Source organism: Anopheles maculipalpis, chromosome 3RL (genome assembly GCF_943734695.1).
Source record: "Anopheles maculipalpis chromosome 3RL, idAnoMacuDA_375_x, whole genome shotgun sequence".
NCBI lineage: Eukaryota > Metazoa > Arthropoda > Insecta > Diptera > Culicidae > Anopheles > Anopheles maculipalpis.
Genome location: NC_064872.1, coordinates 77473895 through 77492890, shown reverse-complemented (window position 1 = coordinate 77492890; position 18996 = coordinate 77473895). Strand labels below are relative to the sequence as shown.

The 18996-nt window shown below is 42.3% G+C and overlaps 2 protein-coding genes across 2 annotated transcripts in view; both read left to right on the top strand.

Moving 5' to 3' along the window:
- The window catches only part of LOC126561019 (chymotrypsin-2-like), a 260072-nt gene that overhangs the window by 121376 nt on the left and 119700 nt on the right, over positions 1 to 18996 (top strand). The gene's annotated exons all lie outside the window — the stretch shown is intronic.
- The window catches only part of LOC126561322 (uncharacterized), a 46833-nt gene that overhangs the window by 5763 nt on the left and 22074 nt on the right, over positions 1 to 18996 (top strand). The window contains exons 2-3 of the mRNA XM_050217397.1: positions 2248 to 2555; positions 12922 to 13093. Of these exons, the coding sequence (XP_050073354.1) occupies positions 2248 to 2555; positions 12922 to 13093 (480 nt within the window). The remainder of the gene's footprint in view (positions 1 to 2247; positions 2556 to 12921; positions 13094 to 18996) is intronic.

Here is an 18996-nt window from a genome sequence, read left to right as displayed (position 1 = left end):
AAAAAACAGCAACATAATGCATTCATGTCTATGACCTTATCCTACGAGCTAGTGGGAAGCTCTTTAACAACTGTCCCAATTAATGATGGGAATTTTGGTTTTAAACCAACAAGGTTCGCTGTCTTCCTTTCTGAGAAGAAACTAGTCCCATTCTGTTCTAAAAAAAATTTAAAAAAACCCTGCACTAATCGCAGTATTGCAAAGGATTCTGTTGGAAAGTATACAGCCACATTTAACAAACAGGCTTAAAAAGTTGGAAAATGCAGTAAGTTGTTTTGTGGTTCACACACATTGTTTATTCAAAAGCCCTCTGTCACGCGACTGAACCACATTGTTATCGGGTTGGAAAAGGAAACACTCCAAAGTAAAAGCTTTTTTCGGCGAAATAGCTTACCCTCAAACCACACCGAATCCAAAAAAATAGAATTAATCGGATTACTAATGAAGTATTCAACACAATCTTCCTTGTCCCCTCCCCCCAGCAGCCGCCAGAAGCAGCCATTGTTTCCGAACACTCTTAACTTCGTTGACAGCGCTGGCTAGCAGGAGTGACGACGTGTTCCGAGAAGAATATGTATGCCACACGATGATGACCGTCGTCTTGTGGGAAGCCCGGATTTTCCTTTCGTACCCCTTCCCTCTCCGACCGTCGACCGTCATGTGCACGATCTCATTGTGTCACGTGTTTGGGACACACAAAACAAAAAAGGTTGATCCATCAAGTGGCAACATGCTGCGTGCGTTCGAGAACGTTTTGCGAGCGGATTGCGGAACAGATGAAAATCTCGACCGTCCGGAGTCGTTACCTTCCCGTCCGACCACTAATGGTTTCGACTAATTTTCCGGCACACCGGCAACCACATTTTCAACGGATGGTGCCGTCAAAATGATGTGAAGATGTTGGGACCCCGCATGCAGGAGGCCGACGAGGCGCCGTTTTGAGATTGAAAAACCGCCCGGGCAGGAGGCGGGAGTGATTAAACGCCTCGAGTGTTGCAAATTGATTCGCTAAGTATACGGTAATCAATCATCGAAGATGGCTATCGGGACGGACGAGAAAAGGTATATCCGCGTCATATCGGGATGGACCTATCACGGGGATGTTTCCTTCCAATCCTTAGGCTGCCGTACGATGCCTTTCCAACTCCCGGGCAGCGCTGCTAATAGTGGGTTCTTGTTTGCCGGCATAATGAATAGGTTGGCCTCGGACCTGGATTGATGGAAACACTTTCCGTCCTGCCTCTGTAGCTCCCGTTTCTGCTCACCAAATCGCACCACAACCGACGCCGAAGTTACATCACGAAGGATAAAGTTTCGATGGCGGTACATTACTTTCGAGCGCTCCAGCACCGGAGACGACCCCCTGCTGGAAGGTTGTTTTTGTGTGGTTTTTTGGGACTAAAAAAAAACACAAAACCAGCCCCCGGTGCGAACGGTTTTGGGAAAATATTACACAGCACATTTCTTCTAATTTGACCAACTTTGTGAAGGCCGTGCGGGATTGCTCGCATCGCTTGTCGCTCCGCTTGACGCTAGTGGGCAGTTTTGTGGTGAAATATTTGTCAATTTGTCTTGATTTGAAGATGTTGCCCATTATCCTTAAACAAGCTACCGCTCGTCGACAGTTCAGGTGAACTTGTGATGCTTGTTTGAAGAGGTGTTTAGCATTGGTGGGCTGTTGTTTTGTACGCTCCTGATAAAGAAATGGAAATTTTATTACTTATTTATTCATTTATTTATTTTCGTCGAGTGACTTTGAATTACTGAAATGAAGAGACCCAATAATCCTGAATATTAATTAATAGAGCATGATGGTTAATCTAACAATACGGCACTGGACCGGAATAATCAAATGTAAATAAATATAAATAAATGATGGTTAATAAATAAATGATGGTTAATCTAAAAAGCATCGTGAGCATCAAATCTGTTATAATTTATTCTATTAAGAAACGACATAAACAGATACTAAAAATTGCAGAACCATCGTTAAGCAGCTTTACGGCAACACTCTTTCTCTACGGTTTTATTCAACTTTAAACACTGTTCTAAACGATTGGACACCATGCCCGGATAGAACAAACTCTTAAACCAAGACAAATCCACTGCCTCAATCGTGCCGGTGCCAACAACCAACTGACACAAAAGTTAATTAGATGTTCTTTTACACTCAAGTTTCTTTCTCCTCCATTTTCTCGCTCTCTCGTTTCATGTACCACCGGATGTGCCACCTTTACCCGCCGGCAGAATATTCAAGTTCTCATCCGCGGACGTACAAGCGTCCGAGCACCTGTTGCACGCGTCCGTCCTGTCGATGGTCGAGTTTGACGATGATATTTTTGCTGCCGGAAACTGTTTCGACTGGAACCAGCATCCGGCCAAGCGCGGTCTGTTCTGCCCGTTCGCGTACCGTCTTCCGCTGCCCGATCAGGGCGCCTCGCTCGTAAAGGATTTGGCACTCGAGTATCATTACTTGGGCAACACGTCGGAGTGGTTCTTTCTGGCAAGGAAAAACGCCGAGAAGGTCATCGCGCGCAACGAGCAGTATATTAAATGTAAGTATATTTCTTTTTTCTACGCTTACCATTTCGTTGCACAGGTCTTGTTGGAGGCTTACTAGCTTTATGGCACCCCTGTGGGCACGTTGTATGCGCGGTTGATACGGAAGCTAGTTTTACTTAGGATTTCGTGGTGAAGATAAGATAGGGAAAAAATACAACAAAACCTTTGTCCACGATGATTTTATGTTGGTGATGGTGGCGGTGGACATCCCAAGCTCCACACAAGAGCTTTTTTTGCAAAACTCCTCACCGCAGCGAGGTCTGTTTGCTTGCTCACTGTTCATTGTTTGTAAGCTATTTCTGGATAGAAAAACATTCTCCATCTACTTATGGTCCACTCGGCCCCCGTTCAAGACAATAATGCTGTTGCTGGTTACTTGGCGCTAGACGAAGTTCGCTAGAAGGTCGTGTATTTTCGTTGCGCCTGATGGTAACTCATTTTTCTTCATCAGTTTGTGCTTTATTCAATTTCGAAACTAGGAAACTCAAGTTATTTCCACATTTCTGATATAACCGCACAATGCACAAAGAAAAACGAAAATAATTACCAGCTCAAGGACGCCACACCAACCAGTACTGCCTTACTGTAGTAGTAATTTTGAGTATCAAGAGGAGAGGTTAAATGGGTGAAAGTAAGATGGTTTTACTGTGGAAAAGTTGTTTTTTTCGTTCCCTTTGTTATGTTGGACAGATCGGCAAAGTTGAAGAAAACTGTCAGGGTTTTTTTTTTATAGCAAACTGGTATTTCTTCCCAGTGCTTTACTGGTGTGTACTTAACAAAATAATTCTTTATAGGAGATCGTCTCACAAAAGGGGACTTGAAAAAATTTGCTGACTTCAGCTATGATTTTATTTGACTATCCATCTTATATCAATGAAAACTATCCACTAAATTGTGTTCTTCAAGATTCCTTAGAATTTATTCAGATATTCGTAAAGCTAATAAGCAAAACGATGCACGACTCTATTTCAATAAAATTGCACGTTTATGTTCGCCTAAAAGAAGCGAATATAGCATTCGCAGCTGTTTCCGACAGTGCTTCATTTATCCGCTATTTACCTGCCACTCGAGCATTTGTTTTGCTTTTCCACTTTACCATCTGAATTCACGTCAGCTTTATATGGTTCGTCATCCGAGATAATAAAAAAAGAGAAATCTCCAGCACAGATAAACGTTGAAGTACAGCAAAGCGATCTTCCTAAGTAATGGGAGTTTTAAAATATAAAAGTACACTCACACTTCCCAGCCACTGCAAGCGACAGTGCGTTACATCGCACAAGTAATAACGAACGCTCAATGTAAAGCCTGTGTGGAATTACTAGGGAGAAAAAAAAGCCCGTGCGCCCGTGCCCGTTCCAAAGAAGAGTCCTTCAGCCTATGTGCTTGAATGTGTTTGCTTCCTTTAGAGCTTGCCGGTCGTTATCCGGTTGTAAAAGAGTGCTGAATCAGCATGTTTAACTGAAGCACCCTTTGACAGCTTCTGGATAATGACACTTGTTTGTAAATCAATCAGCTCCACACACATACACGCATGCACTAGTAAGTAGGCTCGTTTCCTTTTTTTAAGCTTTTACTCATCAAAACAGTTCAGACTAATTAAGCAACGCCATCGATCCCTGACAAAGCCCCAGCAGGAAGGGTGATTAATCAGTGAGCGGTTGGGGCGACCCAATGTTCGATTCGTTGTTCTTTAGCCATCCGTGACAGCTGGAAACACGACACTAATCGTGTTTTGCCCTCCATTTCCTATCGCTTGATCGCATTTCCAACAGACGGTTGGCAAGCAAGGAAGCAAAAAAAAGCGCTTTTCATTGTCAATAACGCTAAACGTTCTAATCCGCAGCCCGAAACAAGCCCGGCAACGGTTGTGTCTGGTGATGGGTTTCCATTAAACGGATCGCTCTTGTATTCTTCGGTTTCGGTTAAATTGATACCGTGTTTTTTGTTCTGTTTGCAGAGAGGCATCTTAATATGTGTTGACTTGTTGACGGCTTGCTGGGCGCACGATGACTTCGATGAATTTTTAAGTCTTTTCCGTTCCATTTGATGCTTATGGAACGCGTTGAAGAAAAGGTATAAAAGCAACGAAAAACTCGGCAAGTCGGAAAAAAGATTTCTTCCCGCGTAAGACACCAGCTCCTCCGAACTTCCTTTCACTTTTACTTTAAATATATTGCCCACCAACTCTTGAAGAAACTCAACACGCTGCTCGGACCACAAAACCGCAAGTCAGCTGAAATTGATTATACCACCGGTATCAGTCAAGAGATGACGAACCTTTGGTCCGATCGTATTCCGGATGAAGGTATAGGAACCTATAGAAATAGAATAATGAGGGGAAGGAGAAGGGGAGAGGGCAGGAGGCGAAAAAACTAACGGAAAAAAGGCGTGTGGTCCTAAACCTCAAAAGCTCCACTAAGTTTCCCATTAACTCATTATGCTTGAAAAAGGCACTCGAAGGGGCTGCTTACGAAATCAAGTCAATGCTGACGATGTTGTCGATGATGATGACGACGATGATGATGCTGTTGCTACTAGGAAGAGGGGGGGGAAATCTTGAAGGGTACTTTTGTGAGTTTTATCCTCCTTCATGGCAACCCGGAACAAGAATTTGTAACTTTTCCTTGTCCTTTTTTGTTCCTACCAAGCGTCCCTTGTCTTTGCGTTGCAAATTCCGCTTTTTATGTTCCCGCTCACAAGTGGGGCAGTAAATTGGATGATGGTACCGATGTCCTGTTTTGACTCCTTTTCCTTCCCATATCAAGCCCTCCGTTCTGATACGCGCTTCAAAATCGATTCGTTCGAATGTTTTTGTTTTTCATCAAACTTTTCCGACCGCTTTTGCGTCACAGGCAACCGAAAAAAAAAAAACGCCATTACCGCCGGACAGAGATGGCTTTCCGGTAGGTGGAATGGATCTTCCTCGCAGCACGTAGACTGATTGTGTGAATGAATATTCACGAGCAGCATTCGGTATCCGTACCACCATCAATCATTTTGTGGAATCTATTAACTATTCCTGGAGCTGGGTTGGGACGAATGGGAAGTTTCGATTTTTATTAATGCGTGGCATGTTCGCGATGCAAAACAATCCCGTTTGGTTGTAAGGATAGATCGCTCGTCGAACGTTTCGAGTTTGTTGAGAGTGTGAAATTCGTTACACATAAAAACGGATTGCAAGATCAATAAATAAAATGAATGTTTCGTAAATGGTAGGCAAGATATTTTCTTTTAAATAATTGTAAGCTAGTGTTTTATTGTATTTTAAGGCTCATTTATCAATAATAACTCTACTTTAAATCCTTTCTTCTCCTTGGCTTAACGACTTCCAAGGTCATGCCGGGCATCGAAATGGCTTACTAGACTTGTCGATATTACGTATTTGGTTAGTCAGTCCTCACTACTGGAGGACGGACCAGATGGGATTTGAACCTCGGTTCCCGTCATTTGAAGACTAGCGCCTACACCACCAACGCCTCTTTAAATCTTTGAATTACTTTAAATCCCACTGCTCACAATTTACACTCCAACTAAAAGTATTTTTCATTTCTAGCCCTTGCCCATATGACTAACACAAACCAGCATAACCGCACTAAATAGTGCATTGCAGTTTTTTGGAAAAGTCTTCGTTTTTCTTTCACCTTTAGTAAACGAACACTCAGTCCTAGCACCGTTTAAGCTTTGAATCTACTGAAAGGCACCACACATAAAATAATCTCCCATCTCCCTTCCCGTGGCTCAGGATGTGCTTTCCCTCTACGTTACTGGGCCGGATTTATCGTTCCTGTGCGATCGACTTTATACCGCAGTAACAAAATCGCCCATAACTTGCCGAAAAACTCAAAGAAGATAAAATATTCAATACAAACGCGTCATAATACGGTTTCCGGCGTGTACACGGGAAGCGATTTAAACGGTCCCGGTTTTGCAAAAGGGCAACATAATAACAAAAAAAAAAATATCCGGGACACCGACGGGGTTTGCCATCGACTGACAGGAAAGCGCCATTTTCTTCACGACCCCGAAGGGATGCATGAAGTTTTTCCGCATCGAACAGATTTGGATACGTGAGTTGCAAGTTTGGTTTGCTGATTTTTGGTTTCATTTCTCCCGATAGGTATAAACTATAGCTTTTGAAGGTTTTTTTTTATTCGTTTATGTTGGTGTGTGCTGTGTCCTGTTGCGGATAGACATTCCAAATCACATCCTTCCACAGAGGTTGAATACCGCAGGCACCAATCAAGTACACGTATCGCGTGCCGGAAGAACATTCAGTATGCTTTCGTGTTGTTTTTAACCGAATTTTACTTACGGCTTCAGCTTGCTTGCTTTTCCTTTTGAGGCTCCCAGCCTGCACAATGGTGGCATACGGCAGCTAATTTCACTAATGCCACATTTAATGTTTTACCCACTTTTTGTACCCCGGGATGGGTAATTGAAGTCAGTTTTGGAGTATGAAAATTCTCGAGCATGCTAATAGCACCGACTGACTCCAACTCTTTACAGAATGCGTGCCAAGTCTTGGAACAGCGCGCAAAAAAAACGACTTCATTCACGTCGAGAGACTGCAAATAAAAGATAAGCCTGTGCGAATTGACTCTCAGTTGACAAATCTTGTGAAGAACCACCATCTTGGCAAAGCTTCTTCATTTATCGTTCCAACCTCACGTTATATTCCCGTGAGGTGAGGCAAGGATTTAGAAGGAATTAAAATAATTAATTGTAGCAAATTTAACGACAACATATTTCTCCTACACATTACAACGGGGACGTTGCGGCAAAAAAAAACTGCGCAATTACTGGATGCCTTGTGCTCTAGCAATCAATTAGTTTCACTCTAACAAGCTCCCATTGATATTAATTTGTTTGGCAAAGTTTTCTCGTGTTCGTGTGTTTTTGGCAGCAAACGATGAATTTGTAACTTTTTGAAATGTGGCTTGTTTGCTAGAAATGCAGAATAAGCGATGAGGTACTCTAGGGTTAATAGTAAAATTAGTAGCTGTAAGAGTGGTGGTAGAATTATGACTGATGGTCATAGTTGTAGTAGCAACTATAGCAGTAGAAGTAGCTACAGTACTAGAATAAGTTAAATTAAAGGCTTATTCACCATGGTCTATCGTTTGACAAAAGCTCTCAAAAGCGAAGCATGAGTTCAATGGTTGTCAAAATGATTGTACATTAAACAGCGGAGAGAACATGAAACTTTACGAAAGCTTTTATTCTAACGTTTGCATTGCGGTTGCCAAAACAGATATTCGATTTAGACAAGCATTTTGCGGTCAGCTTAGAACTATGGAAAATTTGTCAAAAAGGTTATTTTGACGATTGTAGTTCATGATGTAATGGATTGTACCATTTTTATGTCTTAGAGTTATATTATGTTTTTCTTGGCTTATCTTATAATATGTTTTTCCCAGCCATCGAAATGGCTTACTAGACTTACCGAGAGCACGTAGTTGGATAGTCAGTCCTTAGTGCTGATGTCGTCCATACCACCGTGCCTCCCCAATAATATAATATATTCTGTTAGTAATATTGTATAACGTTTCTTATAGTTCAAATATCTAACACTTACCAGTGCAAATGTGTTAGATCAGTTGAGTTTATTTCAGTATAATATGTTGTACATAATTTGAGCTCATAATCGTCAATTATTATGAAACTTTCAGATCATTTAAAAAATATAACATTTCAGGGCTGTGTTGTTTTCTCAAAATTGTTCAATTATGTTCTTCCAAGAATAAAAAAACCTTTACCGGTTGTGTTAAACTCGATCACATTTGCCAAATTTCTGCCTCTAGTTTTTTCCCCTCTTACACGCCAGTTACAGTAACGATCCAAGAAAAAAATCGCCTTTCATTCGGGGAATTTTCACATCTTTTGTGTGATGGTTTGTGTTTGACCATTATCCTAACTGTCCCTCCAAATTGGACACGTGTTCCAATTCATTGGCCTGATCGTAGCACGAAATTGGTTTCATTTTTGCGCTGGCATACAGCCCCAAACGGTTACTGGTGAGAGAGTAAAAGGTGACCGAGGAAAGCAAAAAAAATACACACACAATCTAGCGAAAAAAGAATCAACCAACGCGGCATAAATAGCGCTTGCTTTTGTTTTTTGATCTGTGCCCACTGTTGCTTTCATTCCGCCTGTGAAGTAAGCTGTTAAGCGTTTGCAGGACACACCGAAAGACACTTGCACTGGCAAACAAAGTTTTTATTTTTCGCTATATTGAACCAATCAGAAAATGAAGTGCTCGCGTGTGGTGCAAACCATTTCATTCTTTTATAGTTCGAAGGGTGCGGTTTTTGCAACCTTTAGAGATTCTTTCGTAAACAAACTTTTGCGACCGATGCTAGTCTGATTTTGGAAGTAATCAAAGCTCGTTTACTGCCAGTTTAGATTGCGTACTTTGAGTAAAATTGAGATAGTCAAGAAGTAAAAATCTGTAACTGTACCGCTTCAGGTAGAATCTGTAAACCGGTGTGTATGCCCTTCACAAAATAATCTCTTCGTTCTTAACAAACAAAGCAATATGAAGGGCCAGGCCTCCTTTAACAACGACATGGGCAACATGATTTCTAATAATTTTATCTCAAATGCTATGCTTTTTGCTTACCTATTTTCCAACTAAAACGCTCAACTAAAGAAATCATTTTCTTCTCCAACGAGCAACGAGTATGCCGGTGCGTAACATGAGTAGACAAACTTCATGTCTCACAAGCTAAGTGGCAGAATGCATCATTAGACGGGAATGGTGAACGAGAAATCCTAAACCAAAAATCCGGCCATGTCAGTCGGTCGTGTCGCTTGCCAGCTCGCACACACGCACAGAGGACACACAATTTGGAGCAAATGTCAAACAGAAGATCTCAGCACAAACCCCAAAAAAAGCACGCACGCCCTTTAACATGATCCTTGCTTCCGTTCCGCTGCTTCACGGACCGGCACGGTTGAACGGTGACGCGTCATCTGCTCTTTAACGTGATGTAATGTCCTGTCTACTGTCGCATACGTTATGATGGTGTGTACGATGGTGGTGTCTCATCGTATCACTCTGATCCCCTGTCAAAGTCGAGCACAGCACTGAAGATGATTATTATAACTTACTTTCCGTGCGGAGCTCGGCTTACCGGTCGAGCATTTCGATGGTGGAAGCTGGTTGGTAAGGTGAGACAGCCGCACGCATTGATAACATGGTTCGGATACGTCAAATTCACTCACCCTGCTACTACCCTGTTTGCCGTGTTTTCGCTCACCGTCTGCTACACATTCTACAATCTAATCTGTGCCCGAAGCGTACGAACCAGCACTGTCAACAAACATATTTTGCCAAAAACCTTTCAAACATCATCAACCTCACTATCAACAGGCAGCGGTGTTGTTTGGTAGCGTTTGGCCGACGAGCCAGTTTTCTCGATGCAATGTGAGCTTTTCGGGAGAAAAAAGTGTGTAGAAAATTTTCAACCAACACTCGCTTGTTTCGTTTTAAACCCAGATAAGCTTCCCGGAAAAAATAGGCCGGGCACCCGTTTTCTTGAGCAAGGGAACCAGAATCCGTAAAAACGGATTCTGAAAAAAAAACTTAAAAAAAAGAAACGTACTGGACCAAAGGAATATATACGAAAGGACCCGAAACGGACCAGGAGAAATAGCTTTTGGTGTACCGTGTACATGGCACTGTACACTTCTTTTCAATTTGACGAATCAGAAACATAGGGCTTCATCACAACGGTCCAGTACTTCATAATGGCCGAAGTGCCTCACTCGCCGGTTCACATTCGCAACAAACAAGTACCTTCCTCTTGGTTGTTGTAGATTTTTCGAAGGAATTTCATCATCAATTCGGTCAGACCAGAAACAACGTCTATGCGAAGTCTTACGCCACTTACCTTACCCATCACCGAAGTTAAAAATTAAGAATAGCTGCGTGTGTGAATGAAACAAGAACGAGCGACGTGTTTGTGACTTTAAAATATTAAAATAAAAACACAAACAAACGTTCCAAAAGAAAAAAATCACAATTCAAGAACTTGCTCTTCAAGCATTTAGCATAAGGAGACAAGGAATCGTTTTTTCCCCCTGAAGCTTTTTTTTTCTCGTGAAACCCAACACATCCTTCTCGGTGTTGACACGGTCGGTAATGATTAGCATAATATTCATAAAAAAAGCATTTAACTTACGTTTGCAAACACCATTGCCGTACATGTGTGCTTACAATTTTGCTGGCTGAAATTAGACGTGTACCAGCACCGCCTAGAGCCTTGTGGCAGTGATTATGACATTCAGCTCAGATGTCAACGATTCATAAAAAAAACCTGAACCGGAGTGTGACAGTATAATGCTGCGGATTACAACGGAAGTAGCACCGGTAAATTGGTGTGTAATATCTGTTTGCCAGCACCCTTATCATGTTCTATCCATCGCGCATATTGACAGCATTAGGAGGAGCTTTGCCTTCTTGGGAAGGAATAATTTAAAAATGCCTCCCTTTTTTTCGCTTTTTCGTTCTTTTCTGTTTCCAAGAAACCATACTACGACGAGCCTCGGTTCACGAGCGTAGTAAATATGTGTAAATGTGGCCAAGTGGATTTCTTTTACGTTGAATTTATGAATTCCTCAAAAACTGGGGTACTCGTACCTAAATATAGAAAAGACAGATCGTGGTACTTATCTGTTTTCTGTTTCTTCAAACAGCCATTCTTCCGAAAATCCAAACGCATCGACGGACCCCCACTTTATTTCTTTTCCATTCAATTTTTCCACCTCGGTTAGCGGGTGATGGTTTCATCTTGCTCGCTTACTAACATTTTACATGATTATACACTCAGCAAATTGCTGTGACAACTGTGACTGACTTATATCCAGTATCTAGCCAATGGAAGTGATTCCAACGCTGACACAAATGTGACAAATATACCGATTGAAGTCATATTGAGAAACTTCCAAAATAAAAATAAAGAATAAAGCATAAAAGCAAAACAATATCAAATTTACTTTGCTTTTGTTTCGCCTCAACCTCATCCACAGCTGGGATAGCTCCATCCGGACGCAATTTTTTCCCCCTTCTGTCAGGGGAATATTCGAAGAAAATTGAAACTTTTTTCCCGAATCATCAGGAGGTTTTTCGGTTGATTAGGTAGCGCACAAAGAGCAGAGCGAAGCGAAAAAACAAAACAAAATAAACTACAAATACCCGAATCCACGCGAGATTCGACCACAAATTGGATAAGTTGTGTTCGCCATGGCCACCGGTAATGGTTTCGATGAAATCGTTAAGGTATTGAGCAGGGTGCGTGTGTCTTTTTCTGTTTTACTCCCTTTAATGTCCCACGGTTGGTTGGAGTCACGGTGTGGACACACACACCGAGTTTCTACTAGTAAAAGCTCAACTGCAGCTACGCAGTTTTGAGAAATGGCCACTATTTTTTTTGAAAATAAAAACACACACACAGGAAGTATCAAACGGCTTGTCTTTTCGCGTTTGATTAATTTCCCTCTTGCTTGCTGGGGACGCTTGCTTGCTGACCTTCCGAGTAAAGTTCAACTGCTCTTGCCCAGGAGTGTCGCAATAAATCTTCGAAACTTTCGCGAAACTGTTGTACCAGAGCGTTGTACTCCCCTTTTTACATGGGCAGCTGGGGAAATGCTTTTGGTGAAATGTCTTGGGCACTTCTTTGCCGAATGCGTTACTGTGGTGAAAAGTGACGAAGTGAAAGTTTCTCATTTGAAACTTTGTCTTTGTTTTTTTCCTTCCTCTGTAGCTGCAGCATTTGTCCTGTTTTGTGGACGGTGTCGTTTTTTCCTATTTTTATTTGTTTTTCAAGTCAACTTGATCTTTCTTGAGCGAAAGACTTCAAAGTTGTTGCTTCAAAAGGGCGTTTAAATGGTGCAGTAATGCATTTCTGGCGTGAATATATTTTATTTTTAGATGTAACTGTATTAGAGTAATGTTGCATACCTATCAATGGATATTTTTTCTTTGCTAAAAAAAAAGTTATGAAACCTGTTTTTTGCAAGAAAACCTTTCAAGAAAATGGATTGCTGTCCACAGATATCCACTCGAATGGGCTCAAGCTTTTCGCTTGATTGCTTCCAGCACCATTTCCATCAACGCACGCCAAATCAAGCCCCAGTTCGGGGAGAGGTTGTGTCCAAGAAAGAACTGCAAAAATATACTATAACCAACCAAAGCAATGAAAATAAATAAATAGCTTCCTGGTGCGTTTTAATTTTTCCCAGCAAAACATTTAATATTAATTTTCTTGAAACGTGCTTTTGCTCTCTCTCTCTCTCTCTCTCTCTCTCTCTCTCTTTCATGCTTTCCATTCGTACCGTACCATGACAACACGGGAACAGCTTTTCACGTCTACACCAACAACACCGAGCGACAGGCGGACGAAATACTATCGGTAAAGTACGAGGATGGCCGCTGGTCGAAACCGTACTACGATTGCGGAGGTGGCAATATCTGGATGCTGACGTACACGGTACCCTTCTTTGGGTACGAAAATGGGACGTACTTTTTCAAGTAAGTCGGTGCCTGTTTATGTGCTTATCTTTTTTTCGCTGTGTTTTTAAGTACAATATTTCCTTAACAACGGCAACGGTGTACACACGGAATGAGAATTAATTACGAACGGTGAAAACATTAGTCAAGGGTGTGCTGGTTGGGTTGGGCACATTCTTCGGGATGTGTATTTTTTGTCTTATTTCAAATAAACAATTTGTCGTTCGGTCATGTTGATTGCAAAAATAGTTTACTTAGAAAAAAGTTTCACGATTTCTTATACTCAGCGACAAATTAATGATAAATGTTTACAATTTCTAGATGACAACTTCACGGTAAAATTGGTACTTAAATCTGTTTGAACCAGTACTGAGAATTGTTAAATATTTGTAAACATAAATATCTATTCTATTTACTGCTCCGCTTGTCAATCATTCTAGCAGCATAGGGAAAGATTGTTTGAAATACTAATATTCCAATGACAATCCAATCTCTGACTTCTTTGTAAGAATGAGCATGCAAACCGAACCGAACGGAAACAAGTGTTCGTTAGATGTGGTGTTCGTGCAACTTCCGTAGAGACTTTCGGGGCTTTTCCAAGGAATAATTAAGTCACTTAGCGCCTAGGATTGCTAACCCTGTTTTGTTTTGTATTCAGAACTTTGTTTAAATGCTTTTTAATGTTGAATATTTTTTATTTGCTAACATAATCACATGAAAGGCGTTTAAATATATTTGAAGCGAGCTTTTTGACTAAGTTTATCCCTAATTTATAATGGATTTGTGATTGATCGACTGTAATGTGTGCTTATATGCAGGCGACAAGGGCTAGATATATTGCTATTGTGGCTCCGCACCAGTAATTTCACACCAAATTGTGATAAAAATATACATTTTTTATTATTCATGTTAAAATAATAAATGGAATTTTATCTTATATCGACTTTTTTTGATGCACACAGATGAGAAAGCTTGTGATTTACTAATTTTTATTGATTTATGTCAAAAAGCATTCAACGGAAAACGTCGAAATCACAATTGTTTGTTCTGTACATTGATAACTTATGATTTACTCTGCTAAAACCATTTTATGGACTTTATTTGAAAACCCATTTTTTGAAAAGATTTTTTCGTACTGATTTTCTTTCAACACGAACGTGGCACCAAGACAAAAATGCCATTTGATTGAAATGTTAACAAAGAAGTTCAAAAAATAACTTCACGGTTCATATCAACCAAACAAGCGCTATAACTCAGCGAATGGAATTTGTACAGTCCGAGCATTTCATAACGAGCTGGTGCTATTTAAAGGTTCAATAGCAGGACCAATAATTGTACGCTTTTCTTTATTTGGTTTTGCACTTCATACTACAAACGTGGGACTGGGACAAAACGTGCAAATGTGCACACAACACAAAGCACTTTTTCTTTGACCGCTAACCTAACAAAAGCCTGCACTTCCTATCACATAATTATAATCCCGCTCGACAATGGCATCAAGGGCATTGAGGGGGGTAAGCGAAACGAACGAACAAGCGCGATGGCAAATGAAAAGCTGCACGCTCGATTATCTGCTCATGATACTGGGGGTTCCTGCGGGTTTTTGCTGCGAAGTTCGAAAAGCGAAACGATTAGCGACTGGTTGAAACATACCGTTCCACTCGGACACGTGCCGATTCCGTGCCGATGGGAAGGCAGGGCGTATGTGTGTGTCTATTTGAACGATCGAGTCCCTTGTCGACATCCCCATTATTAATAGAGCTGAGGGTTGCAAATAATTGCCGAGCTTTCAATTTTCCTAGAATCCTGCCAATGAGCGAACGGTGTAGAAAGACGGTGCACACACTCACACACATAGACACACACTAGCACATTGGAGATGAGCAACAGAAGAACACAGAGAAGAAAAAAAACATGGCACGAATTGTATAACCTCCCACTAATAGAAAAGAGAATGGCCATCGCTAACAAAAGCCATACTACCCCGAAGGAACGCTCGATGACAGGATATCGGAGGGATATCGTTCACCATTTGCAGCGGGCGGACATAACAACGGAACACAATAATACAAACGCTTCCCGGGCACGGTTAGACCGCAAGTTCTCGACCGCTATGTTTAGCCTGCTTTCGTAGAAATATTTGTTCACATTCTCCGGGCTTCACACAATGCATTGGCGGTCGGATGTGTGTGTGTGTGTGTGTGTGTGTGTGTGTGTGTGTGTGTGTGTGTGTGTGTGTGTGTGTGTGTGTGTGTGTGTGTGTGTGTGTGTGTGTGTGTGTGTGTGTGTGTGTGTGTGTGTGTGTGTGTGTGTGTGTGTGTGCTGCGTTGTATCGTTTGGAGCGCATTCGGTAAGGCTTAGCTGGACGTCCCAATGGGTCCAATTTGAGGCATACGGTTTGGGTTTATGGCCCAGTCGAAGAAAAATCGCCACCATGCTTCAATCGCCGGAAAAGGATGCGAGCCACAACTCGATGTCGTGGTTGTGAAAGGAAGCACTAGACAATAGGGAGACTCTGACGCAAAAATCCCGAAAGGGATCATGTTGCACGAGCAACTCCATGCAAGCACACAACCGTGCGCCCGCATCACTAGCCCGACTTTACAGACAATCGGATTCCAGCGAACGGGAAAGTTTACTGTTCCGGCATCGCACCCAATGTTGCTGTGGCAGCGATAGCGATCCCGAACTCGTGCGCCAGGAAATTATAGGCAGGTGGCAATAGACACAGCACATCGACCATGAAAAATGTGAGACCAAAAAAACGCTCCCAATGAGCGTTGTTATCCGAAGGGAACGAAACAGAAACGAAAAAAAAACTCTGCTTCTTCGTGGCGACATTTGCTGGCTATTCGGTTTCGGTCTCAAGCAGTGTGGTCACACTCGCTCTAAATCGCCGACCCAACGAATCACCCAAACCTCAAAAAGGGACGTGCAAAACCCCGTAATGGGATTTGATTGAATGAGCTTCTCGGTTTCGGTCTTCCATCTTCATCTGGCACAACGGGGGCTTGATCTCGGGCAGAAATAAAAAGCGATCTCCTGTCCCGGATTCAGGCGCAAAATTTGGCTAAACGAAGCCTTGTCTCAGGGAATGTCTTTCGATAGATGACCGTCTCCCAAAGCTAGCAAAGCAACAACCTGCTACCTACAACGTGCATGGTGCCTCACGAACCAGAACGAGCAAGTGAAAATTGATTGCGGTAATTTCGGTAGATGGACGTTCCACAATGCCACCACTGCCGGTTGCCGCTACCCGGGCAGGCAGCGTTTGATCGACTTGTTGCAAAAGTCTCGTGTCGATAGCTCACAACCGGTCAGCAACGTTAATGTCCGAATTTTTCGGTGAGTGGTTTCTGGAAAGATTCTTTCTCGTGGTTCGGCGAAAGTTTGTTCCCTTTCTGGGCGGACTTATGTCCCTTACCAAAAAACGTGACACGATCCGTCAAGTACCGTAAATCACTCATCGTTACATCAGTGGTCCATAAATCGTGGAGAACTTTTTTCCTCCTTGTCCAGTGTCCAATATCTTGTGATGGACGAAAACTTTTAGCAAGCGTCCCTTTAGGGACTTAGGGGATCCGGGGTTTTTTTATCGCCAAAACTGCCACTTTGTTGCGAAGTCGTTGAGGTGAGAAGAGTGATTTACTAAATTGTCCACATTCGGTGTCTGGATTTTTAGGCCCGGCAAAATGTTCGGATCACAAACCACAGCACGATTAATTGGCTGGGATGAAACTTGGCTGCTAGTGTTACAACACTACGCACTAGCTCTTCAAATCACTTCAAACTAATGGTGAAGGAGGGCTGCCTGAATGCGGTTTTGTCTTCATTCCCAATGTTTACTGTAGCATTTGTCAAACACTGATAAACGCCATCCTTTCCGATTCGATTCATCACTCACTTCATTGTTTCGTGTTCTACTCGTCCCGGCTTTGTTGTTGGACAATCCCATAATTAACAACACAATGAGATACCAATTTCCAAAAGCTTCCGCTTCCAACACCAGCAGATATGGGAGATGGTAATCAGCTTATCTGGAATTCTTACACAAGCGCGCACGATAAATCCTATTACCCGTTTCCAAATGCGATTTAGCTCAAAGTGCTCCCACAAAGACGTGGTTTTTTGGTGGTTTGAGGCCCGATTGAACCACTGCCGACAACGGTTGGACATCTTTTACCCTGTGCGAACGCGTGTACGCCGTTCGATAGAGGGTGTTCAAACGATATTTCCTCTACCTTGCGGGCTGAGCTTCATTCGGAAAACTCCGATCGGTTCCTGCAATATTAATCAACGCGCTTATCGATAGCCTACAATCTTCCGGTTTTCGTGGTGCGGAGAATTTCACCTGCTAGAAAACAAGCAACGACCCAGCGCCTGGAATGGCAACGAGATTAATTATCTGACGGTAATTAATAGTGAGTGAAACGAAGTGTGAAGCAGCTCCACACAAATAGCGAATAGAAAGAAAACGATTGCTTCCGCCTGTCTCGTTTTGAATTGCAATTGTGCCTTTTTGCGGTTTTGATAATTCTTAAACTCGGCCTACCAGGAAGAAATGATTAATCGGCCATTTTGTGTACAATGGTTCTGTTTATCAGTTACTAGAATCATTGCTGGAGTTTGAATATACTTGAAAGGGCATAGGTTTCTCTTTCTTTATACCCTGGTTAGCGTTGCTAACTTTGGCTGAAAAACTTTTCAGACACCGGTATTGTGGGCAAAATCATGAATCAAACCGGCGCAAAACGAGTTCGATGGTAGGTAAATTACATTAACCTATATTGATCAAGAGTTTCTTAATGATTCATTAAACATTCAGTCGCTGTAGAGCTCCGGATGCTCCCAAAAGCATCCATTAAAGTTGCGGAAACTCTTAACAATTGGTTACGAGCTTCACGAAAGCCAACCACAACACAATACCAAGCAGTTTCGGGAATTCCATGGAATAGTGGAAAAGTTTGCCCTCTTTGAAAACTGTTCGTCTTCATGGCATCAAGTAGATGTCGGAATTCTTATAAGAAAATGGAACATGAAGTGACGGAACAAACTTATAATGCTAAATATATCATCACTAAACTAGCAAACCGGATTGAACGTGGTAAACCGATTGCGGATACCAATGGACAAGGAGCAGCTATATGGAACTATGAGGAATGCTCCAACTGGCTGAAAACCATACACTAAACGATCCCAGACAGATTTTTGGCAAAGCAAACCTCATTTCTCTGGCAGCTGTATTCAAGGGCAGATCCTTATGCCTTAAGATTACTTTCACTTATTACCAATCTCGTACGATCGGATAAAAATCCTACTCTCAACTGCTAACACGATGATGAAGTTTGTGTTTACAGGCTACCGTCATGTACAACCGATAGACAATTCACTTCGTAAAGAAGTGTTCCCTCCCACACACACACACGCACAAAACACACTCCACGAAATGTCGGTCCATTTCATGTTCAATTAAAAATCAATGAGCGACAACTTAATAGGATTACTTTCCGATTCACTTTTCGCATCGCATCCCCACTTCGCTCGTGGTCGTCACATCCGATTATACGAATCCCTTCCTGAGCTCGCGGAACCACCCGTTGCGAAACGTCTTGTGTCCCTTCAACACAGGGGGCCGCTTATCGATTGTTTTGCTTTCATCAGATTAAACTTTCGCCATTCGACAGACGGCCCGCTAGGATCGGTGCGAGTGGAGCTGATTGTGATGTTGACTTATGCCGCTGTCCATGAACCGTGGGCTGGACAAACCCGGTGTTATTCTTCCTTTTTTTTCTGTGTGAGTGTTTTGTTTTGCCCTGTGCGCGCGTGGGAATGTGGCTTTTCGTCGAAAATGCTGCGTTGATCGGAGTGTATGTCGTACTGATTCGCTATTTATTAAGTCAGGCCGCACTGGGGCAGCGGCTGCG